Here is a 25,588-nt window from a genome sequence, read left to right on the forward strand (position 1 = left end):
TGGCACGTCAAAACTTCCTGACACGCTACATGTAGCGCGTCAGGAAGTATGTCAGAACTTCCTGACGTGCCACATGTGGCACTTTAGAAAAGTGGTCCTTAATTAATTATATTTTTATTAATTACCTAGCTATATATATATACAATTAATTTTTCAATCCTTAATGTTTCTTGTGCAATACGTGCCTCTTGAATTTGCTGGCAAGTATCTTAGTGGGCATCAGTTTGTTAGACTTCAAACTTGTGATGGAAAACAATGGTGTGCCCGATGCTATGGTAGCCATGGTGGGAAATCAAAATGAGGAAAAACTATAGGGTGGTGTCAGTTATGCAGAGACAAAGACTTAGAAGAAGGAGATGTGTGTGTGTTTGAGCAAATCAAGAGGAATCCTGCTGTGCTTAAGGTCTCAATATTTCACCTTGCTGACTATGAAGTTAACTAACTTTCACACATAACTTGTCTAAACTCATCAGTGGTGTTTGGCATGCAGAAGCTTTAAGGATGTATGATTTTTGTTTTTATATATGCAGTGACTTTTTCCAATCCATGAAAGGAATATATATTTACCCTATATATATACTTAACAGCTATAGCTAGCTAGATAGGTTCGTAGCTCGCTAATTATTTCAGCTATATATATATATATATATATATATATGAAAGGTCTAATTAAACAACTAGGATTAATTTCGAAGTAAAAATAATCAATACATGAATGTGAAGTTTTCGTATATTGTGAAAGGCCTTAATATATATATAATTAATTCGAAGTAAAAAATCAATGCATGTGGAGGAAACATTAATAAAATTAATTACAATAATCATTATACACATAGCAATTAAATTAATTTTGTTATTAATTATTAATTGTTGTGGACAAGAATGTTCTCCAAACCAGTATGAAGGAAATCTAGATTAAATTTAACGTGCCTTTTAAATGTTTATAAACACTTTGCACTATTTTATATCTTTTTTTTTTTTTTTTGAAAAATAATCATCTCATTCTCATTAGATAAAATCAAGAAGATAGAGCATGTTGCTCCATCAAAATAATATCTTGAATACAATTAGGAACCTTATTGATCCATATCTGGTTTATTTCTGCCATAGTGGTTATTATAGAAAGAACATGTACCACTTGATTCCCTTCCCTACAAACAAAAGACATTCGCCATTAACGAAAAGTCCTCAGTTCATCTTTGATTTCTGCCAACAGTAAGCCCTTCCTGCTCCAATCTTCTCCCATAGAATTTACCCCGTCCACCACAAGTTGTGCGTCACCTTCAAAAAGCACTGAATGGAGACCCAGTGTTTGACACAAGTGAATAGCCATCAAAACCGCCCCAGCTTCTGCTAGAGTTAGATCAAGATTACCCTTTGTTGTCTTACACTGTGCTGCCATTACCATCCCCTTCCATCCTGCACCACGACTCCATAACCCAGCCACCCCTTCATTTTATTCACTGAAGCATCACAGTTCACTTTCATCCACCCAACAATAGGAGCAGTCCATCTCTGCGGTCTTGGTTCTTCAATTGGAAGATTTTGCAACTCCTTTTGTCCCAACTCCAAAGTGAACTCATCAATAGCTTTTATTGTTCGCTGTACAAGTATATTAGGGTGTGAAAAAACGCCCCTTTGCACCACGTCGTTGCGCCTCCACCAGATTCGGCGAACAATCCCTGCAAATTGAACTATCTCCTCCATAGAGCATTTTTCAGAAACATCTTCAACAATTTGCAAAAAACCCGCACCAGAATCTGAACTCTTCTGTAATTTCTTACGTCCCACACTCCACACATCTCTAGCAGAAGAACATTGCCAGAGGGTATGACTACCAGTTTCCTCTTCTAGTCTGCATATAGGATATAAGTAATCTTCAACTGTCTTCCGCCGGTATAAATTCTATTTGGTAGGTAAACTTTCATGACACGCTAGCCAAAAAAATTCTTCTCCACGTTGGGAATTTTCAGTCCCCATATCTATTTCCAAACCGTACTGATCCCCCATTGAGAAGAACTTTCGGCTACCTCTAGTGCTTCCTGCTCCCTTTGAATATAGTATGCACTCTTCACAGAGAAGAGTCCATTTTTAGTTCCCCTCCATATACACACATCATCACGTGAAGAGGCACTAACTGGCATGGACAAAATGAGTTGGACATCCTCCTTAGAAAGTAAAGTTTCCAGCAAAGAGAGCTTCCACCATCTTGTGTCCTCATCTATAAGTTCATTCAAAGTTGCATTTGGGTCCAAAAAAGTGGACTCGATTGCACCATAAAAGTCGAGGGATGGGGCAGCCATTTGTCCTTCCAAATTCGCACCTTCAACCCATTCCCAATCCGCCATATCAAGCCCTCTTTTAGTAAGCTACATGAGCTATAGATGCTTCGCCATGCTAAAGAGGGTTGGTTGCCAAGCGTGGAATCTAGGAGATTACGACCTCTATAATATTTAGCTTCCATAATTTGGGCAATGAAGCTATTTGGCGAGTGCCACAGTCGCCATGCTTGTTTGGCCAAAAGAGCTATATTGAAACTCCTAAAATCACGAAAGCCCATCCCGCCATCCTTCTTAGACCTCCCCATGCGACTCCAACTCATTCAATGCACCCTTTTTTTGGTCTTGATGCCCCACCAGAAATTTTGTATAGGAGAATTTATCTCCATACCAAAGATTTTGGTAGAAGAAAGACACTCATACCATATGTGGGAATCACTTGAATGACTGCCTTTAACAAGATTTCCTTTCCCGCTTGGGAGAGGAATTTTAGTTTCCAGTCCTTCAATCTCTTCCATATCCGATCTTTAATACTCTTGAAAGCCGCCATTCTTGATCGTCCTACCAAGGCTGGTAAGCCTAAATATTGGAAGATATTTAAATATCTGCATGCATGTCCAATTTTTATTAATCAGTAATTTTTATTAAAACTTTTCTTATCAAATTTTTGTTATTAATTGTTAGTAATAATTAATCATTAATTATTTTGTTATTAATTTATATTAATCGTTAACTTTTTTTTAAAAAAATACATAATTTTTATTATTAAATTTTAACGTGTGAAAGAATGACACGTCAATAAATATTGACGTGTCAAAATGACACATCAGTAAGTTATTGACGTGTTAAAATAACACATCAAAATTTATTGACGTGTCAAAATGGCCAGTCAATAAATATTGACGTGTCATTTTAACACGTCAATATTTTACCACGTCACTATATTAAATTATTTAAATAAAATATTTAAAATTAAATTGAATTTAAATTTAGCAACGTGTCAAATGTCAATATTTGACACGTTGCTATTTCTTGATGTGTGAAATGTGTCACGTAACTAAATATTGATGTGGCACATTCAATACGTCAGAAAAATAATTATTGACGTGCCACTTTTGGCACGCCAATAATTTCTGACGTGGCAAAAGTTGGGTTACTGTTTGCTACGTCAGAAACTATCTGTTTTTTTGTAGTGCTAACACCCTTGGTGGAGGGTTAGCCAGCTAGGCACCCCTAGAGATTTCCGGGGGTGGCTCGTGGGCCATCCTGAGGTGGGGGTAGCCGGGCCACCCCATGGCTGATCTGGGGTGGCCTTCCAATTATTATTATTTTGAATTTTTTTTGTTTTATTTATTTATTTATTTCATTTTTTTTTGGTGTAAATAAATATTTTTTGATATAAATTATTATTATTATTATTATTATTGTTAATTTTATAAATGAAAAGATAACATTTTAATAGTACAACGTCAAAACAAACAGAGGATTAGCATTATGATTTATTTCGTTATTTCGTTGAAAACGTCTTAGGTCCAAACAAACAAAGCATTAACATTATGATATATTTATCTTTTACAACAAATGCTAGTAGAATTCTTGGACAGAATTACAAAAGGGACATAAGCAGTCATCTTCTGACTAAAAGACGAAGTTTGCTAACTTAGCTTTGATTAGTAGGATATTCCACACTTTTTTTTTTTTTTTCCCGTAGAAGAAGTTTAGCACAGATATTAAGTGTAGATATATAAACTATAAGCTAATGTACTCTCAAATTCAATCGTGGACACAAACAAGGATTTGTGTGTCTCCTAAGTTTTAGAATATGATTGAAAACTGAGCATAACAAATGAGATTGTGGTTTTCAACAACTTTACTATTAAGTAATTTGAACAGTAAATAAAAAGAGAATTTTTAAAGAATTTATCTGTTCAGCATGTGTTAAGCAGCCCACAAGAATTTTCTGTTTGAGTTGCTAAACATTTGAGCATCAAATGTAAAAAAATCATTATAGGATCCATCTTTCAGAGCATGTCCTAGACAACCCACCTCCATGTGTTTCCAGTAAATGTGTCACGTATAAATTATATGCCACATATTTCTGCTATTGCTAATAAACAAAAGGGAAATACTAGATGATATTTTAGTATTTTTTTTATTCTTTTAGTAATAAGTGAATATTACTTTTTAAAAATTAAATAAGAGTAATAAATGTTATTTTCTTTAAAAAAATAAAATAAAATAATATCCACCTACTACAAAAACACAAAAAAAAAAAAAGAAGAAGAAAATTACAAAAAAGAAAAACACCTAACATTATCTTATAAAATAAAAAGACTACAGAAATACAGGAGTATCACCAAATTTGGAAGAAGATATTGAGCAGTGATAATCATAATATCAGCGTGAGTCAACAGTCACTCACACTAGTATATTTTATAATATTATTTTTTTAATATTACTATTCAATATTTTTTTTATAATATAATAATATATAATACACCAGCATAAATAATTGTTCACTCATACTGGTGTTATGATTATCACTATTCAAAAAGTATTTGGGTTAGTAAACATCATTTCAAGAAACTATTTACTGTCACACATACAGCCTACCTGCTACACAATAAAATTACATCCCTTATTTTTTATTTTTTCTATTCAATTACATCTCTTACTTGAAATGCCCATGTGATGATTTAGATTAGGAGGTCTTACTAGTTTTCCAACAGATTTCTTATGAGATCCATCGGAAAATGACAGCAACCTGCTTTTTAACCCTTCGATTTCCTTTAAAAGTGCTTCCTTGTCGTTCAGATCACAATATCTGTTTTGTCGACTTTGAGTATTGAGATAAGTACAAGCTCATACATACTCTCTGTAGCACCTTCAGCATCAGCATAAATTGCCTTTTAAATAGTGAGCTCTCTTACTCTCACCACAACGCCCATAAAAGCCAAGCCTCTTCTCAGCTCTTTCTACACATATCTTCAAATTAACAATTGGCCATGGCTTCCCTTCTTCAACCAAACACCAGTCATTATGAAGTAAACCAGAACCCAAGAGCTCCACGTTCAACATCTTTAGAGGTGGAAACCATTGATATTGGTCTTGTGCCTGCAGCAGGTAACAGAGGAGGAAACGTCGTCGTTAGAAGTATGTCGGTGGAGGATGGTGTTTTCCTGACATGGGAAGATTTGTGGGTGACTGTTTCAAACAAAAAGAGTGGTAGCAGATCAATACTTGCGGGTGTGTCTGGTTTTGCACGACCAGGCGAGCTCTTGGCCATAATGGGTCCTTCCGGTTGTGGCAAGTCTACCCTCCTTGATGCTTTGGCAGGTAAAATTATCATTTTTGTCTTGAATTCACTCATTTTATATTGATCGACGTTATTTTCATGAAAAGTTACTTATTATATTTTACGTCAACCGTTGTAGAATGAGAGGTGTTCAGCAAACAACCCTCGTGATACTGTTTATATTTAAAATTATTAGAAAAGAAAATATTGATTAATATAGAAAAGTGAAAAAGTGATATTAGAAAGTGAAAAAATTTTATTTTATAGTGATTTTTTTTCTATTTAAATAATAATAAAAAGTAAATGATATGATATAAAAAATGAGTGATGTGATAAAAAAATGAAAATGTTTTGATAATAAAGTGAATAGCGTGAGTGAATGTGGGGGATTATGGTGTAGTTTAACAAATAAGGCCTGAATGTCATAAATGAAGGTGAAATTGGTCTCTACTCAACTCTCTCACTTGTTGAATATCATGGATCTAGATTCTTTGAACTAGTGAAAAAGCAATGGATCTTATAAGAAAATAAGCTGTTCTTTTGTTATAATGATGATTTATTTTAGGAGAAATTTCGCTTTATTTCTTTGAATTGTCATTACTTTTGCAATGTCTCTTTAAAATTCAATTTCTGTCAATTTAGTGTATACATTTTTCAACTGTTTGCAATCTCACCTTTTTTGAAAACTTAATTTTTTCAAAATACTTCCATTTGTTTTAGGGGAAAAAAAAAATTGCAAAGATTAAGACTTTGGTCCAAATTTAATGATATTTGCAAAAATAGCCATGCCTCAATCTTTGCAAAAAAATTTAAAATATTTTTTCTAAAAAAAAAAAAAGGTATTTTGAGAATTTGTAGGAATTTAATAAAAAATCCTAACAAAAAGATACGAAAAAAATTAAAAGTTGGATCCATTCCAAAAATATACTTATCTTAGTACAAACAGACTCAACTGGCACGTTTATTATGGAAGTACCTAGTCCCACCAATAAATAAATTCGTATGGTCTACTGCCCAACTATAATTTATAATAATTTAAAAGATACATCAGGAAATTGAATGCTGTAAAGGTGCTACTTTTTGGGAAATTATTGTTAGGCAACAAACATTTCTTTAAAATCCAATGGAGTCCAAAAAATCTTACCTAGTTTGGTTATGTTTGCACAAAACAAAACAAAACTTGAACAACCTTAGAGATTTTTGACTATCTCATTTGAAAATTAATTGGTGTTCATTGAGGAAAGTTAAAGACTTTTATAGTACTCAAAATTGTACCTTACAAAGCATATTTTAAGAATCATCCACGAGTAGAACGGCACTAATGCACCTTAACAATCACTCTCTCAACGTGATGCTCTCATGACTCGAACCTATGATCTTAGTTCTCATACCGTTGGTTGGATCGGACCATTGACTATTTCATCTAAAAATCATTTGGTATTCAATGAGGAAAGTCATCGCAAGACTTTTTAAGAGCTATTCACATGAGTAAAGCGATATTGTTGCATCTCAGCAAAGAATTTCCTGTGTCTTAAACTGATTGCAGTGGATTATTTATAGTGTGTACACCCAAGTATTGCTTACTTTAAATAAGTAACTTGGTGTGAGTTGTACTTTTTCTCATGTGAAACTTTTTTTTCTCCAAGTCTCTTTAAAAACTTTCTATTTAAAACATTCCAAATGACAAAATATATATAAATATAAAATTGAAAACTGTTTTAACATAATTGAAATTTTATTTTGCAGGGAGATTAGAATCAAACATAAGGCAGTCGGGGGAAATTCTAATCAACGGCCATAAACAGGCGCTGGCTTATGGGACCTCGGTAAGGGAAAAGAAAAAAGAGAAAGAAATTAATCACCCTTTTTTGGATCAAGAAAGAAATATATTTCGTCAAGAAATGTAGCAAATATCACTAATTAAATTCTACTAATTACTTTAATTTCACCATGGTGAACTCAGGCATACGTGACACAAGATGATACTCTGATGACAACATTAACGGTGAAAGAAGCCGTGAATTATTCTGCTCACCTGCAACTTCCAGACTCCATGTCAAAGTCAGAGAAAAGGGAGAGAGCTGATACGATAATCACAGAAATGGGGTTGCAGGATGCCATGAACACAAGAATTGGCGGTGGGTGGGGAGCCAAAGGCATCAGCGGTGGTCAGAAGAGGAGAGTCAGCATTTGCATTGAGATTCTCACACGCCCCGAGCTTCTTTTCCTTGACGAGCCTACGAGTGGACTCGACAGTGCAGCATCGTATTATGTGATGAGCAGAATTGCAAGGCTGGATCAAAGGGATGGAGTTGGAAGAACCATAATTGCTTCCATCCATCAGCCCAGCAGTGAGGTCTTCCAGCTTTTCCACAATCTTTGCCTTCTGTCGTCGGGGAGAACAGTGTATTTTGGTCCTGCATCTGCAGCGAATGAGGCAAGTATCTCTGGTTTTTTTTTTTTTTTTTGTTTTTTTTGTTTTTGTTTTTTTAAAGGAAATAATAATATTATTTAGTAGACTTTAATTACATTACTGTCATACAACTTAATGATATAATAGTAAAAATTAGTTGTTGGATCATTACTTGTAAAAGAACATGATTTAGGTCAATATTTTATCATATTTTCCCCATCTCATCCTACAAATTCAATACATTAATCATTAGATTTGTGGACTCATGTAGACTATGCACAAATTCAAAAGTGGATTCATCTATTCACTATGGAGATCGATGGATAAAAGATGGTTGAAAAATGAATGAGTTCTATCATTTCTCAAAAAAGAACAATCAATGTTTGATATTTTTTGTTACGTCATTCTAGTTATATGACAGTTTACTAAATAACATTACTTATAGGGAAAACTTCATTTAACCCTAAGGTGTCAAGGGTTTTGCGATCATAACCTTGAATTATCAAAATTTACAATGTTGATATCTCAGATGTCGGTCTCTTTTAATTTTACTTTTACTATTAGGGTTTTGTGTTAAATCCAATAGCTATGGATACAATGGGATGATTTTGGGTATTTTAGCATCATCCATTTGGATTTAATAGAAAATTCTAACATATGGGTGAAATTAAAAGAGATTGAAAGTTCAAAAGCTGACATTGCAAATTTTGATCATTTGAATGAAGCGGGTATCTATGTTTGTTTGTTGTTTTATTTTATTTTATTTTATTTAATTTTTCATTTCATTATGTTTATGTGTGCGAAGTAGACTGTGATAAGACTATCCTATAATCAGAATGACTTAACAATAAAAATTAGTCATTATTTTTTTATTGGAAGTGTTAATTCAAGAGTTAATTTTCACTACTACATCATTAAGTTATATTGCAGCCTACTAAATATTTTTACTTATTAAGAATACATTTGGTGTGGGAATATGTAACTAAACTTTCCTCTGTTTCAATTAAATGCAGTTTTTCGCTACAAATGACTTCCCTTGCCCGACTCTCCAAAATCCATCTGATCACTTCCTGAAAACCATAAACAAGGATTTTGAAAAGGTAAAGGAAATCTCAGAAAATTTTCGGTCTTATTGATGAAACTCCAGAAGGGGAAAAACAATCTCTCCTCAGAACCCTAAGAAAATCTTCTCTTTTCTTTCAATTACTTGCAGGATATTGAACAAGGTTTAGATGGAAGAACACCCATAGAGGAAGCAATTGACACTCTCACAAAGTCATATAAATCATCTGAGGCATACCAACAAGTTCGAACTCAAGTAGCTGAAATATGTAAACTGGTAATTAAGCAGCCGAAAGACAACTTTTCCAGAGAAATAAAAGACGGAAATTGACATCTCTGTTTCAGGATTGTGGAGCACCGAAGAAGCAGAAGAGAAGGCACGCAGGCTTTATCACTCAGTGTGTGGTTCTTACAAAAAGGTCTTTCGTGAACATGTACAGGGATTTAGGCTACTACTGGCTGCGCCTAGCTATCTATGTCGTGTTTGCTTTCGGCCTCGCTACTATGTATTACGATTTTGATTCTAGCTATGGATCTATTCAGGTGAGAGAGACAGAGATTTCTTATACGAATTCACGTAAATATTTTTCTCATATCATTCTTATAAATTTAATATATCAACCATTGGATTTGCGAGGTTCACCATTGAATTTGTGTAGGGTCTACGGAAGTCCACACATCTAATATGGTTGATTTGTAACATGAAATGTGAAAAATATTAACGTAAATCATTCATTTATCTGATACTCTTCATATTCATTTCATACTTACTGATATGACATGATGTATTTTAAGTGGTTAGATCAGATGAAGTTCCCATGCTACGCCACACGTGCACAGATCACAACATATACAAACTTGTATACACACATGGCCTAGAGTATTCGTTATATAGAAAGAGAAATATTGTTTAGCAAACTATTATACAACTGTCATACGACTGAGGCGATGTGACAGTAAAATTAATGAGCCTTGAATATTTTTTAAAGGCCTTGATTATCTAAATGCGTATGTTTATTGTTATGTCATCCTAGTTGTATAACAATCTATTGAATAATATTGCTCACAAATTAAGATCACTTGAAAAGCTAAATTAATAATTGTACTTTTTTATTTTTTTTTCAGGCAAGAGGTTCACTGCTCATGTTTGTAGCTTCGTTCCTAATTTTCATGGCCATCGGTGGATTCCCTTCTTTTGTGGAGGACATGAAGGTTTGTTTTGTTTTAGTCATCGTTTAATTATTAATCAGTTTTACACACATAGGTTTTACTTACTGCATTGGCGAAAGAGTAAAAACCGAAGCAATTATGGTGACTGCCACAAAGTTTTCATCAACTTCATGGACAGTTAGTTTTCTCTCTCTGTCAATTATCTAGAAAAGTAAAATAAGCGAAAAAAAAAAAAAAAAAGAGAAAGGAAAATTTTATAATAGTATTGAAGATGTTAGTTGATCACACACCAAGCCCTATAGAAAAGAGGACGATCAAAGTGACCTGCTGTCGAGCGAGAGGTCAATTTGATGCCTAAGTTAGCAAATGGCTTTGAGAAAGAAAGTGAGTAAAAGTATCTGGCAAAAAAAAAAAAAAAAAATTGTGTACCTCTTAATAATCAAATCCCTTTCATTTTATAGTGTTTCCGGTGTAGAGTCGATTGAGGGAAAGGCCATGGAGCTGACAAAATTGAGGAGTGCTAGGCTTACAAACAAATTTTACAGAAATTATTTTATAAACTGATGTGGCACAATATGATTAAGTTTTTCAAAATTTGAATTTATCTTATATCCAATTATGTTGTACCACATCAGTTTGTAAAAGTTTTTCTGTAAAATTTGTTTGTAAGCTTAGCATTTCTCGACAAAATTTGATCATGTGGCACCCACTTTCTTAGCTCATGCTTCCATCATTTTCTGGTTGTAATGGAATATCAGTAATCTATATAGGTGGCTAGGGCTAGAGTACTATATATGATGTATCTTTTCTTTATGCCCCATACACCTGCTCATCCATGACAAGTTTGGTCTAGCTGACCCAATCAAGTTAAGTCTGGCTGGCCTAGATTAGCTCAAGCTAAGCCGGCCTAACATAGGTGACGTTCAGCCGGCTTGTAAGCGTCGTTTCCAGTGGGCCTAGCTTAAGGTTGTATCAAAGCTTGGCCAGATTAATAATTAGGGAAGACCTACTTCCAAGGGAGTTTATTATGAATTAGGATTCTCTTCAGTTCATTTGAAATTGATAATATTCAATTAGTTATATTATAGGGTATTTTTGTCTTTTTACTTTTGAAAAGACAAAAATATCCCTACAATATAATTAATTGGATATTATTCACTTCAAATGAACTGGAGAGGATCCTGTTCTGTTTCTTATACGGTACACCGCTTAGTATTTTTCTGAGTGCATATATTGTCAATTGTTATAAATGTATTATTTTTCTCTCACATATCCAGGTATTTGGAAGAGAAAGATTAAATGGGCATTATGGGACAAGCGCATTTGTAATTGGCAACACATTTTCTGCCATTCCATACTTGTTACTGATTTCATTGATTCCCGGGGCAATTGCCTATTACCTTCCTGGCCTTCACAAAGGAGCTGAACACTTCATATACTTTGCTTCCGTGCTATTTGCTTGCACGATGCTGGTAGAGAGCCTGATGATGATTGTTGCAAGCATCGTGCCTAATTTCCTAATGGGTATAATGACCGGTGCTGGAATTCAAGGGCTCATGATTTTAGCCGGCGGGTTCTTCCGATTGCGACATGATATTCCCAAACCATTTTGGAGATATCCATTCCACTACATTGTTTTCCACAAGTATGCCTATCAAGGGTTGTTCAAGAACGAGTTTGAAGGGTTAACTTTTCAGGGCAATCCTGCCGGTGGGCCACGAAGAATTAGTGGTGAGAAGATTTTGAGAGATGTTTGGCAAATGCAAAGGGCTTACTCTAAGTGGGTAGACCTTGGTATCTTGTTTGGAATGCTTGTTTCGTATCGAATTTTGTTTCTGGTTATCGTTAAGACAAGTGAGAAGATTAGGCCTATTTTAAGAAGAGGTTTCTTGTCGGTGACTCCCAAGCAAACATCAACGGTCATGATAAATCCCCCTGCTACACCTTTGCATGGGGAGAGTCTGTAGAAGAACTTTGATGGAAGTGTAATATTAGAAAATAATGATGACCATGAGTGAGTTTACTTTGGTTTCTTTAAGTAAGAATGCTATATTTGAACGAATATGGGTTGATCAAACCATAACAATGATGCTCTTGTTTCTTGCACTATAATCGTTACGAATGGTGATAACTTGTATCATCTCTTGTGGACAATTTGTTGACCATGTATGAGATATATTTTCTATTTTAGCTCAATGAAGATGGTCTGTTCGCTCATTATGTTGTTTTATCAATAAGAATACTCTGGGAAGAATTTTATCAGTTTTCCCATAATTACTTGAATTTTCTAGGATTATGAAAGATGAAAAAGTGAGTGGTGTGTTACCATATTTTTAGCACAACTTGCTGGACATGAATGTTAAAGAATAAAGATATACATGGTTGACTTACCTTAATCATCCACAAAACTTACATGCTTTTGTTACACCAAAATATGCATGTGGATGTCAAAAGTTAATTTTAAGAGTAATGTTACACATACTCACACTTCTCTACACTCATAGGTGCTTTTTAAACCTACCATTGGATTAAAATTCAATAAAAATTCATCTTCTATTCAATGGTAGTTTTAAAAGCTATCTATGGGTGTGAAGAAAATAGGTGTAGAAAAGTAAGTGTTATATTACTCTTTTAATAAACTTGGTTTAGGAGTCATAATTAGTGTTGTCCTCTTCACACTATTCATCTCATTTTGATTGCTATAATTGTTAGGTTTATTGTGTTTTATCAATAAGAAAAGAAAAAAATGAAGAAACTCTTTTGGGAAAACTTCATCTACCAACTCCGATCTTTCATCACTTAGGCAATCATACCCTTAAACTTTAAAAAGTGTCAATTTAAGGCAACCATTTTTCAGAAGTGTACAATGTCAACTCTTTCATCAAAATTCAACATTAAATTAAACAATTGATGAGTAAAATTTTCGAAATACCCCAAAAATACTTTGAATTTGGACAGAAAGTTGTTGGTACAGTTTCCAGTCTAGTGAATTCTAGGGTTGAATCATGATTACTTGGATACTACTTCTCCTTCAATCTGCAAGACAAAAACGGGGTTAAGAGAATACACTAAGGGTCTTTTGGTGAATAATCCTCCGATGCTAAAGTTAGTTCATGTCTGAGTTTTGTATAGTGTTTAGTGATGATGAATCATGTACTTGTCTTCTTGACATCCAGGTTCTTTTATAGGTAGGATTTACATATGTAGTGATGGTGACCGGATGGAGGATCAGGGATTTGGCCATGATGAATGGAAATGTTAATATTACTGTTCACTGACCGTTATGGTTAATGTGAAACCGTTCCTGCAATCAATACGAATTCCGAGAATGGCGCGTAACTGCCACTACAATTAATGTCAATCCAAGGGTTCCTGCAATTGATACAAATCCCGAGAGTGGCGCGTAATTGCCATTGCAATCAATATCAGTTCGAGGATGATTCATAACCGTTCTCGTAATCAATGAGTATCCGAGGATGCGTGTAACCATTAATGTGATCAATTCATATACATCCGTCGTGTAGAATAGATCCCGAAACTGTTGGCTCGGTAATCGCTTCTGGCATTCTCAGGGTTGTGCTATTCTAGGCCATTGTAAAATAGCGATTACGTTGCGTTCATGTCTCCCGTGTTGGGCTTCAATCTGATGGGCCTATCACAACATTTCAGGCTTTTACCTCAAATTACCAGGCCCTAGGCCCATGGACTTAAGTCCAATTTTATGTGTAACAATTACCCTCTGAATTCCTTCTATCGAGGCTTCGAGAAAAGAGAATTCTAATGCTCGGTTTCTTTATTTTTCTTCATAATGGCGAATTCTCCATCTATTTTTCCTTGTCCGACTTACTAAAGCCGTTATTTTTGGTGTTTTAACCATTTATGGAACCCGACGACTATACATCTGGGATACTAGGTGATTATGTGTGATCTTCGTCCTTTCAAATCCTTTATCCATATCCTCATAAATGAACTGTTGCGTCCTCCATGTGTTTTTATATGAATGGGCTATGTTTGGGCGTGTTGTCTTCCAAGATAGGTGTCGGACATTGAATGGTATCCCTTGTCGCATCTTTTGATGGCAAGCATATCATGGGTTCCCTCGGTTTAGGCATAGTTGTAGGTCCATGATGGTTTTGCGTTAAATGCTCCCTCACTAGGTCCGAGGTCTTGCTTCTTTATAAATAATTTCCCCTTTTTCTTCCTATTTCACCGCTTCAATCTTCTGAACTCTTTGATTGCGAAATTTCTCAAGAACTTCATTTTCTGCAATCATGTCTTCTTCTCATCAATCTCAGTTTCCTGATGGCAAGGCCTCTGGTGACAACTCTTTGGAGGTGCCTTTGGTTCGAAAAAAGGGAGACTCATTTGCTAGGGTTCACTTGTTTGGTGGAGTGTCTTCTTTTGCTGCGAAGCCGGCTTTATGCTTGGACTTTCCCCGTCAACAAAGGTCCTGTTTTTCGTCGTCTTATGAAGAGGTACTTCGTCACAACTACGAGATCCCTCCTTTAGTTTTATTACTCTTACCCAATGATTCCACCGGAATGATTGGTGGGTCTTGGAAACGTATGCATTTTATGAACACATGTTTCAAGCGGGAGTTCGTTTGCCTTTTTCCCTCATTATTAGGGAGATGTTATCTTTTCTGGGGATAGCCATGAGACAGTTGATGCCCAATTTGTGGCGATATTTTCTAGCCACGTTCTTATTGTGGCCTATTGTTTTTCCAGGGAAGACGATGTCGGTCCTGGAATTCTTCAACATATATGGTCCTCACCTATATCCCAACAATGAGACGATGACCTTTATGGTTCATGGGAAGAACCAATTTATTGGGACAGGTACTACTTATTCCAACCATAAGCATTGGGCCGAGCAATTTTTCTACGTTTCTAGTGCTTAGGAGGCATCCCAGTTAGAAGCTTTGCCGTTAGAGCATGCCATTCCCCGAGAATGAGGGGCTTCTCGAGAAAGTTGTAAGTGTTTTTGTTTTTTCTTCTTTTTCGATTCACTGTTACTATTATTGACTCCTTGGTAGGGGAGGGATGCCCTAAACTGAGCTCGAAGCAACAAAGTTGGGTTAATCACATTCTGGCTTTCTCCCAACTTCTTGAGAATGAAACTCGGATGAACTTCAGTACTATCGTTACCAATTCCGCACTTTGAGAGCATTTGGGTTATTTGATCCTAATTGACAAAGTTTTTTGGGGCCGTCGGGGGAATCCTAAGAAACCATTTCTCCCTTCCAACAAGGCAAAATCCCCAGCTCGTCCTCAAGGTAAGAAGACTTGAGGCCAGAAAGTTGTCCATTCTTCAGATAAGCGGGCCGTGGTTAAGACTTCCATTCTAAGAGATTTTGGTTCTACTTCTAAATCCTTTGCATGTCCCTAAGTTCGGGGCATGGTTTCACCCACTTCAGCTGTTGAGACCAACCCCTCTGCTTCAAAGAGAAAAGCGGACAAGGGCAAAGCTCTGTTGGAGGAGCCTTCAAAATGAGGGCAGGCTAACAAATCCTAGGAACTTCTGAATTTGGTATCATCCGTCAAGTCCAGTTTTGCTGCTGTGACTTTCGATGAACCCTGTACGTCTGATGGTGCTTTTGAATTTTCTTCTTTGAAGGATATAGAACCTTTGTAGGTTACTCGTCTATGTGTCCGGTCTTGGGAGCAAGGGTAACCAATTGCCATTCGCAATGAGACTCACGATCTTCCTCCTTCCGAGATTGAGCAACCAACTCTTCCTACCAAGACTGATCCTCCAATTCCTCCTACTGAGCCTTCAAAACAAGAGCCCGTGTACAGGGGATAGACGCTCAGGGGTCATTCCGGGAGGAACTCTCCTTTAATTAGATCATTATCCAAGGATTTGAAGAGACATCCTTTGACTGCAATTACCAAGATGTTGCTTGTAGATAACACTTGGGGAGAGGGCCGGCTTACTCTTGAGATGTTTGTGGATAAGCTTATCCACTATCATTACTTGGTATGTCGCGTATGTTTGTTGTTTTAATGTCTTTTGTATTTCTCACACAATCTCCCTTTTTTGCAGTCCTAGGTTCTCATTGCCAGTTGGTACAACGAATTTCAAGAAGGTATGCAGGAGTATGTCGATGAGAGGGTTGAACTTCGAGAGTTGGTTCGGAAGAGCTATCGGCTGGAGGCTTCGAGTTCTTAGGTGATTAAAGGTTTAGTTTCTGATTCTGAAGTGGAAAATCTTCATCTCCTCCTGGCGACAAAGGATTAAGAGCTTCTTGAGAGTAAACAGAAGCATTATGAGCTAGAAGTTGCCAATGCACAACTGTGAGAACTACTAGAAGCTGCAAACCAGAAGAATCAAGAGCTTGTGGAGCATACCAAAGAGGTAGACACCAATGTTCACCAGGCGACTGCAAAACACTTCAAAATTGTGGAGGAGCTTTATCAGACCCAGACTTCCGAGGAAGGTTACCGGAAGCTTTTTGAGACTCTTGCGGCCTAGCTGTCTCAGTTCGAGAACGCTCGTGAAAAGGTCGAGGCTGATTTGAGGGATTCTTGGAGCAGATGCAGTTTATTCCGCTGAGGGTATTGTTATTGGAAGGCTAAAGCAACTTGTTACTTCACAGAGTTATCTTTCCTTCCTTCGCTTCAATACTTGCTTTGGGCTCGAGGTTTTCATTGGGGCTTCTAGAATTGTCGATATCTAACCATCAATCAGGAGCAGTTCAACATTGACCCGGCCATAGTGAATTCTGACTTCTTGTCGATCCCAGCTTGTGCTGTGTTGATGAATTGGTTGACACGAGTAGAGATTTGATTCCAAATGTTCTGGAATCAAAACATTGATCTCATATTTTATTAATTAGTATGATTTGTGGTTGATATCAAAACCCTAACCTTTATATTATATTTATATCTTTTCACCATTGCAAATCTGTGACAATTTGGCAATTTAATTTGGAAAAATTAAATCTAACTAAAAATTAACAATCCTCATGGGATGATGATCTCATATTTGCACAACTATATTACTGTTGGATTTCGTGCACTTGCGAGTTAAAATGTGCTAAGTATTTGCCTATTAATTTAGGTGGGTATTTGGTACAACACTAAATCAATGGATCTGTTAGTTAGAAACTCAATATTTTCACTTTCTTCATCTTCAAATGCACAATCCAAGTGGGCCACATATCCGCATTCCTCACAATAATAAGCTCCATACTCTGTCTTGACCTTTTGATAGCAGAGTTTACAAAATATGTTGTTGTCAAAGCACTCTTTAACTTGACGAAGATAATATGTAAGAGCGAGGGAGTGATGATGTCTTGTAATCTGGATGATGCTTGAAAATTCAGCACATTTTTCGCGAATCAAGAGTTGTCAAATGCTACATTGGGAAGCGAATTCCTTTCCTTCCTCACCACAACCTTCACAAGTGAATTGGATCTTCTGGTTAAAGAATGAGATGAATGCATGTTGGCAGTTGACAATATTATTAATTCCCGCGGGGGGGGGGGGGGGGGGGTGGCACATGTGAAATCAAGATTAATATTGCACTCATTACATTTGTAGAAGGGATACGTATTGCACTTTTTACCGCAAACATTACAACGTATTTTCTTTGGCAACTCAAGAACAAAGGTGTGGTTTTGGTGGAAGGGGCGTTGATGTATTTACGAAGGCAGCTCAATGCATGATTGATGGAGGAGCAAGTTGCAAACAACATCCTTCTTGCCATCATTTTTCACTTCTTCTGTGAAGATCAAGTGATCATGCCCATCGTTGAAGTGAAAAATAGCAACTTTGTAATTGGCGGGTGCATTGAGGCATGATAAATGAAGGCAAGGCCCTCCCCAACGGAATTTGAAAGTGGGACTGGTCGATATCGGTTTCTGGCAATTCATACAAACAACTTTCCAATATGTTGGCACCTCTGCTTTGAACACGCCTCCATCCAAAAAGATCTTATATAGAAAACGTTCAATCTCCATTTCTTACACACCCACACAAAGTAAAAGTGGTTAGTATCAAAATTTGTGATAAGAAATGCGAATACCGTTGGGTGCCAAAAAATACAAGTTTGGTCAATGGCAACTAATTTGGTGTGGTTGTGGAGGGAAATAAAACCAAGTCCTTATTCCCAAGTTGAGTGGCGTTCACTTGCCTACGACGCAAGCAAATTGTCTTTTTGAAGAATGTCATGGTAAATAAATGGTAAGGTATATATTTTGCCACCTTTTTCAAATTTATGATAGTGGGGGGGCAAAAACAAAAGATTTGCATCAGCAAAATCCTAATCCATTATGCCAAGTAATTTTCAATGTGAAAAAAAGCAAAAGTTTTTCATGGCCCACTCAAGAAGAAAAAGAAAGAAATAACATGTCTATGTAGTAAGCATAAATTCCTACTTCTAACTTTTAAGCAGCGAAAACAAATCTTGTGAGGAGGGTGTTCAAGTATTTGATTAAATGATTAAATTTAGCCTTTCTTATAAGCTTAAGCTTTTAAGATAAATTATGATTTAACATGGTACCACAACCAGAATTTTTTTGAGTTTAAATCTTGTCTCCATCAATTTATCCAATTTCAATAAAATAATATTTTACGTATGTTGGGCCTCACCTATTAAAAGAGAGTTTGAGCCTACACGTGAGGGAGAATGTTAAAGTATTGATTAAATGATTAAATTTACCAATTCATATAAGCTTATCATTTTAGGATAAATTTTGATTTAGTAGAGGGGAAAGGATATTCTAATTTTGATTGCTTATTTCTTTTCACACTTCTAAACTTTTCTTTTAAGTTTCAATTTTTTTTTTCCTTCATTTTTTTTTTAATTTTTTTTTTATTTTAGGTGATAAAGTGATGTTTGTTTATTTTGAGGGAAAGATTATGCCTTTAAATTTTGCGAGCCATACTGATAACATCAAATTTGTTTCATCCAAATATCATTATGCACTATTTCTAATCGGTGGGTGCCAAAAAGTATAAGTTTGGTTGGTGGTAGGTGTTTGGTGGTGTTGTGAAGGGAAATTGGTCACGATTTCTACTTATCTCTAATCATCTAGTCTTTTTCTATACGGCTCCAAGCATGTAGGGACTATTATGGTTACGCCTAAGTAAAATAGTTATAGTTAGTTTTCCCCGCTTGCCTTTTTTATTTATTTTTTATTTTTTTAAAATACCTTTTTAATAAGACCAAGGGTCCATTTATTTCGGCATAAAATATTTCAATCGTAAAATATTTTAGGGAAATAATTTTTTCAAGAAAACATTTCCCCCCGAAAACATTTTCTGGCGTTTGTTCAGTACGAAAAGTCACAAATCTTTTTTCGTATTTTCATTCAATCATAGTAACCTATAAAAATCAATATTTATTTACACCATAAAAATATTAATATAATTTTTTTAAAAAATAACCTAAAAATTTGATTTATGGCGATGGTGCACCAAAACACCACCACAACATCGTCGAGACACTGTTGGCACTTCTCCATAAACACACACAAGTACATGTCCCGGCCGAGGTCTGACTATGTCCTGACGTGTCATGGCACGGTCCTGTCAGGAGCCTAGTCAAGTCTCAGCAAAGTCTCGGTGGGGGCTTGGTGGAGTCTTGATGAAGTCGATGGGGTTGTGGTGAAGTCCCAACGATGTCCCGGCTAGATCCTGGTTGGGTCTTGAAATGGTCCCGAAAATGTCCTAAGCATGTTCCGGTGGGTCCTAGCCAGTCCAAGAAAAGTCCTGACTGTGACCCGATAGGTCCCGATAAAATGATGGGAGACTAGTAGGTCCTGGCAGGATCACGGTGAGGGATTCGACGGCGTCTGGTTGGGTCTCGGTGGGGCCAGATGGGGTCAAAGGAATGTCGCGGCCGATTTTCAACGATGTCTTGACAGGGCTTGTCCAGGTCAGGTTAGTATCACGATAGAGTCTTGCTAGGGTCTGGCGGGTCTCATGAAGTCTTGACAAAGTCTAGGTCGGGTCTTGGTGAAGTCTCATCTAAGTCCTGGGGGGGGGGGGGGGGATAGCGCGTTGTACCAGTGAATTGTTGACAGTGTTTTTGCTGAGTCCTGGAGAAGTCTCGATAGCGTCTTGATGAAATGCCGGCAGTGTCCTGGGCGGATCCCAAACAAGTACCAGTTTACTAACATGGTCCAAGCGAAGTCTTGGTAGTTTGAGAGTAATAAGCTCAAACTCGAAAGTAGCATTTTACAAAAATTAAATAAGCTTTCTCAATCAAACCAAAAATTTTTCCATTGACTATTATATTTTGTCGCACCAAATACTGACAAATAAGAAAAATATTTTTCAGAAATCATTTTCACTGAAACAATTGGATCCCAAGTCTCAACAAGGCATTCACTTACCCAAAACACAAGCAAATTTTCTTTTTTAGGATTTGTCATGGAAAGTGGTAAGATATATATTCTGCCACCTCTTTCAGATTTGTGATAGATTTGTATTGCCCAAATTCCAATCCTTTGTGCCAAGTAACTTCCCAAATCAAAAAAGCTAAAGATTTGTATGGCCCATTGAAGTCCATTATTTTGCTTGAAGTTATTTCTTCGAGTTGAAGAAGAAAAAGACAAAGAAAGAAATAGCTTGTATATGGATTAAATAATAAATTCCAACTTCTAACTCCTAAGCTACACATGTAAACATAAGTTGACATAATATTCAATTTGTCGAAACAAATGGAGCACAAGTCTCGACATGGCATTCACTTGCCTAAAACACAAGAAAATTGCCTTTTTTAGGATTTGTCGTGGTAAGTGGTAAGGTATACATTCTGCCACCTCTTTCAGAATTGCGATAGATTTGTATTGCCCAAATTCAATCCTTTGTGTCAAGTAACTTCCCAAATGAGAAAAAGCTAAAGATTTGTGTGGCCTATTGAAGTCCACTATTTTGCTTCAAGTTATTTCTTTCGAGCTGAAGAAGAAACGGACAAAGAAAAAAATAACTTGTATATGGATTAAGTAATAAATTCCAACTTCTAACTTCTAAGATAAGAATGTAAACATAACTTGACATAACATTCAATTTGCCGAAACAAATGGAGCCCAAGTCTCGACTTAGCATTCACTTGCCTAAAACACAAGCAAATATTCTTTTTTGGGATTTATCGTGATAAGTGGTAAGGTATACATTCTGCCACCTTTTTCAGATTTGTCATAGATTTGTATTGCCCAATTTCAAATCCTTTCGGACAACTAACTTCCCAAATGAAAAAAAACCTAAAGGTTTGTATGGCCCATTGTAGTCCACTATTTTGCTCAAAGTTATTTCTTCCGAGTTGAAGACGAAAAGGGCAAAGAAAGAAATAACTTATATATGGATTAAGTAAGAAATTCCAAATTTTAACTTCTAAGCTATGCATGTAAATATAAGTTAACATAACATTCAATTTGCCGAAGCAAATGGAGCTCAAGTCTCGACTTGGCATTCACTTGCCTAAAACACAAGCAAATTGTCTTTTTTTAAGATTTGTCATGGTAAATGGTAATGTATATATTCTGCCACCTCTTTTAGAATTGTGATAGATTTGTATTGCCCAATTCCAATCCTTTGTGCTAAGTAACTTTCCAAATGAGAAAAAGCTAAATATTTGTAGTCCACTATTTTGCTTAAAGTTATTTCTTTCGAGCTAAAGAAGAAAGAGACAAAGATAGAAATAACTTGTATATGAATTAAGTAATAAATTCCAACTTCTAACTTCTAAGATACGAATGTAAACATACGTTGGCATAACATTCAATTCGCTGAAACAAATGGAGCCCAAATCTCCACTTGGCATTCACTTGCCTAAAACACAAGCAAATTGTTTTTTTTTAGAGCTTGTCATGATAAGTGGTAAGATATATAATCTGCCTCCTCTTTCAGATTTTTGATAGATTTGTACTGCCCCAATTCTAATTCTTTATGCCAAGTAACTTCCCAAATGAAAAAGAAACTAAAGAGTTGTATGCCCGTTGTAGTCCACTCTTTTGCTTAATGCAATTTCTTTCGAGTTGAAGCAGAAAAGGACAATGAAAGAAATAACTTTTACATGGATTAAGTAATAAATTCCAACTTCTAACTTTTAACCTACACATGTAAATATAAGTTGAGATAACATTCAATTCGTCGAAACAAATGGAGCCCAAGTCTCAACTTGGCATTCATTTGCTTAAAACACAAGCAAATTGTCTTTTTTAAGATTTGTTGTGGTATGCTGCAAGGTATACATTCTACCACCTCTTTCAAATTTAAGATAGATTTGTATGGCCCAAATTCAAATCCTTTGTGCCAAGCAACTTCCAAAATATACAAAAAAAAAAAAAAAAAAAAAAAAAGCTAAGGATTTTTTTGGCCCAATGTAGTCCACTATCTTGCTCAAAGTTATTTGTTTCGAGTTGAAGAAGAAAAAGATAAAGAAAGAAATAACGTGTATACGGATGAAGTAGTAAATTCCAACTTCTAACTTCTAAGCTATGCATGTAAACGTAATTGTACATAACATTCAATTCCCAGAAACAAATGGAGCCCAAGTCTCGATTTCGCATTCACTTGCCAAAAACACTAGCAAATTGTCTTTTTTAAGATTAGTCGTGGTTAGTGTTCCGGTATATATTCTGCCACCTCTTTCAGATTTGTTATAGATTTGTATTGCCCCAATTCCAATCCTTTGTGCCAAGTAACTTCCCAAATGAAAAAAAAAAAAAAAAAAAAAAAAAAAAGCTAAAGATTTGTTTGGCCCATTGTAGTCCACAATTTTGCTTAAAGTTATTTCTTTCGAGTTGAAGAAGAAAAGGGCAAAGAAACAAATAACATGTATACGGATTAAGTAATAAATTCCAAGTTTTAACTTCTAAGCTATGCATGTAAAGATAAGTTGACATAACATTCAATTCGTCAAAACAAATGGACCACAAGTCTCGACTTGGCATTCACTGGCCTAAAACACAAGCAAATTGTCTTTTTTAGAATTTGTTGTGGTATGTGGTAAGGTATACATTCTGCCAAGTCTTTCAAATTTGTGAAAGATTTTTATTGCCCAAATTCAAATCCTTTGGGCCAAGTAACTTCCCAAATGAAAAAAAAAAAAAAAAAAAATAAAGAAAAGAAAAAAAAAAAGCTAAGGATTTTTTTGGCCCATTGTACTACTCCACCATCTTGCTTAAAGGTATTTCTTTTGAGTTGAAGAAGAAAAAGGAAAAGAAAGAAATAAAATTTATACGGATTAATTACTAAATTTCAACTTCTAACTTCTAAGCTACGCATGTAAACATAAGTGGACACAACATTCTCTTCGCATAAACAAATGGAACCCAAGTGTCGACTTGGCATTCACATGCCTAAAACACAAGCAAATTGTCTTTTTAAAGTTTTGTCGTGGTAACTGGCAAGGTATATATTCTGCCACTTCTTTCGTATTTATGATAGATTTTTACTGCCCCAATTCCAATCCTTTATGCCAAGTAACGTACCAAATGAAAAAAAAAGCTAATGATATGTATGGCCCATTGTAGTCCACTATTTTGCTTAAAATTATTTCTTTCGAGTTGAAGAAGAAAAATACAAAGAAAAAAATAACTTGTAGATGAATTAAGTATTACATCTTAAAAATTTTAAGCTATGCATGTAAACATAACTTGACATAACATTTAATTTGTCGAAACAAATGGAGCCCAAGTCTCAACTTGGCATTCATTTGCTTAAAACACAAGCAAATTGTCTTTTTTAAGATTTGTTGTGGTATGCTGCAAGGTATACATTCTACCACCTCTTTCAAATTTAAGATAGATTTGTATCGCCCAGATTCAAATCCTTTGCACCAAGCAACTTCCAAAATATACAACAAAAAAAAAAAATGTAAGGATTTTTTTGGCCCACTGTAGTCCACTATCTTGCTCAAAGTTATTTGTTTCGAGTTGAAGAAGAAAAAGACAAAGAAAGAAATAACGTGTATACAGATGAAGTAGTAAATTCCAACTTCTAACTTCTAAGCTATGCATGTAAACGTAATTGGACAAAACATTCAATTCCCAGAAACAAATGGAGCCCAAGTCTCGATTTCGCATTCACTTGCCAAAAACACTAGCAAATTGTCTTTTTTAAGATTAGTCGTGGTAAGTGTTCCGGTATATATTCTGCCACCTCTTTAAGATTTGTGATAGATTTGTGAAAAACTCTAAACAGATAAATATCACAATTTTATGAGGAATTAACAGATATATATCAAAACAAACATTCACCAAAATATGAACAATCACACACAAAGATTTTGGTAACGAAGAGGAAACCTTTTAGAAAACGTTCTAAAAGTAAAACCTCTCCGGGGCAGCCAAACTCAGGAAATCACTATCAAAAGATTATCCATAGTTATAGACACTAGGAACACTTACAACCCTTTGCAAGACCTTGACTCTGTAAGATCGATAAGCCTCCAACTTGTCTCCTCGTTCACAATCTTCTTCAACGTGATTCTCCTTTATCGGACCCTTCCGATAGACTTCAATTAAGCACACAATCAATACTAACAAAAATCCTCTAAGAGGAATCAATTTGGCTCACAACAAAATAATCACTCAAGCACAGCCTCACACGAACTCTCTTGGGGTGAAAATTCAAACTTCTCTCTTCTATAATGATGTATATATACCCCCGACAAAACCCTAGACCTAACCCACTTAAAATCATGTTTTTGGGCCTAAAACTTACGGGGTGTCTGGACATGTTAATGGGCGGTCCAGACACGGCTTTGTGGAGTAAGATTTTAGTTTCTGGAAATGAGGTCTGGACCCGGGGAATTGCGGTCCGGACCCGGCCTGTCCAGTCTTGATCAACAGCTCCGATCGATGGGCGTTTGTGGTCCGATTGAGCTGAAATTTTGCAGGGACGTTCATAACACATGAATCTACATTATGAACGGTGAAGATTGGATTCTGAGCATTCTATATCAGTGTTTGAGCCTGTGAACTGCATTTTCGAAGAGAATTAAGCCAATACAAGAACTAACAAACTCCCCCTTTGGCAATTCAGTGACAAAACCAAAATGTCGAGCCACTCTCATCATCTCCCCATATTTACTCCCCCTTTTTGTCACAGAATGACAAAAGGTCTTCATGTTTCCTAAAACACTTCACAGAATACATCAAGGCATATGTGGAACAATAAGACATAAATAAAACTCATGAAAAAAAAATGACGTAGAATGCGTGATCTTAAAGAAACATCAGCAAAACTCCTCCTCAATGTATGACTCAATTAACAACAGGAAACTGGAAATGCAAAGCATGTTTCTCCCCCTTAAAAGTTAAATGAACACACATGATAACACATCAATGACTCATGTATTGCACAATGAATATCCAAACATGCTCCAAATATGCAAAATATACATGAGACTAGA

General features: G+C 35.8%; 1 protein-coding gene across 1 annotated transcript; it reads left to right on the top strand.

The window, feature by feature from the left end:
- The first annotated feature begins 5,140 nt into the window (after positions 1-5,140).
- LOC132178991 (ABC transporter G family member 1) lies at positions 5,141-12,450 on the top strand. Its single transcript, XM_059591592.2, has 8 exons — positions 5,141-5,615; positions 7,321-7,400; positions 7,538-8,011; positions 9,001-9,087; positions 9,201-9,326; positions 9,395-9,592; positions 10,175-10,261; positions 11,497-12,450. Exons 1-8 carry the CDS (start codon positions 5,285-5,287, stop codon positions 12,184-12,186), a joined length of 2,073 nt encoding a protein of 690 aa, XP_059447575.1. The 5' UTR covers positions 5,141-5,284; the 3' UTR covers positions 12,187-12,450.
- The last annotated feature ends 13,138 nt before the right edge of the window (positions 12,451-25,588 follow it).

This window comes from Corylus avellana, chromosome 4 (assembly GCF_965113065.1).
Source record: "Corylus avellana chromosome 4, dhCorAvel1.hap1.2, whole genome shotgun sequence".
Classification (NCBI taxonomy): Eukaryota; Viridiplantae; Streptophyta; class Magnoliopsida; order Fagales; family Betulaceae; genus Corylus; species Corylus avellana.

Bases quoted from the DNA above. Each gene is read 5' to 3' on its own strand.
- LOC132178991 (XM_059591592.2), top strand. From the start codon at position 5,285: ATGGCTTCCCTTCTTCAACCAAACACCAGTCATTATGAAGTAAACCAG. The intron at 8,012-9,000 runs GCAAGTATCTCT...AATTAAATGCAG, and splicing joins CTGCATCTGCAGCGAATGAG to TTTTTCGCTACAAATGACTT. The intron at 9,327-9,394 runs GTAATTAAGCAG...TCTCTGTTTCAG, and splicing joins TAGCTGAAATATGTAAACTG to GATTGTGGAGCACCGAAGAA.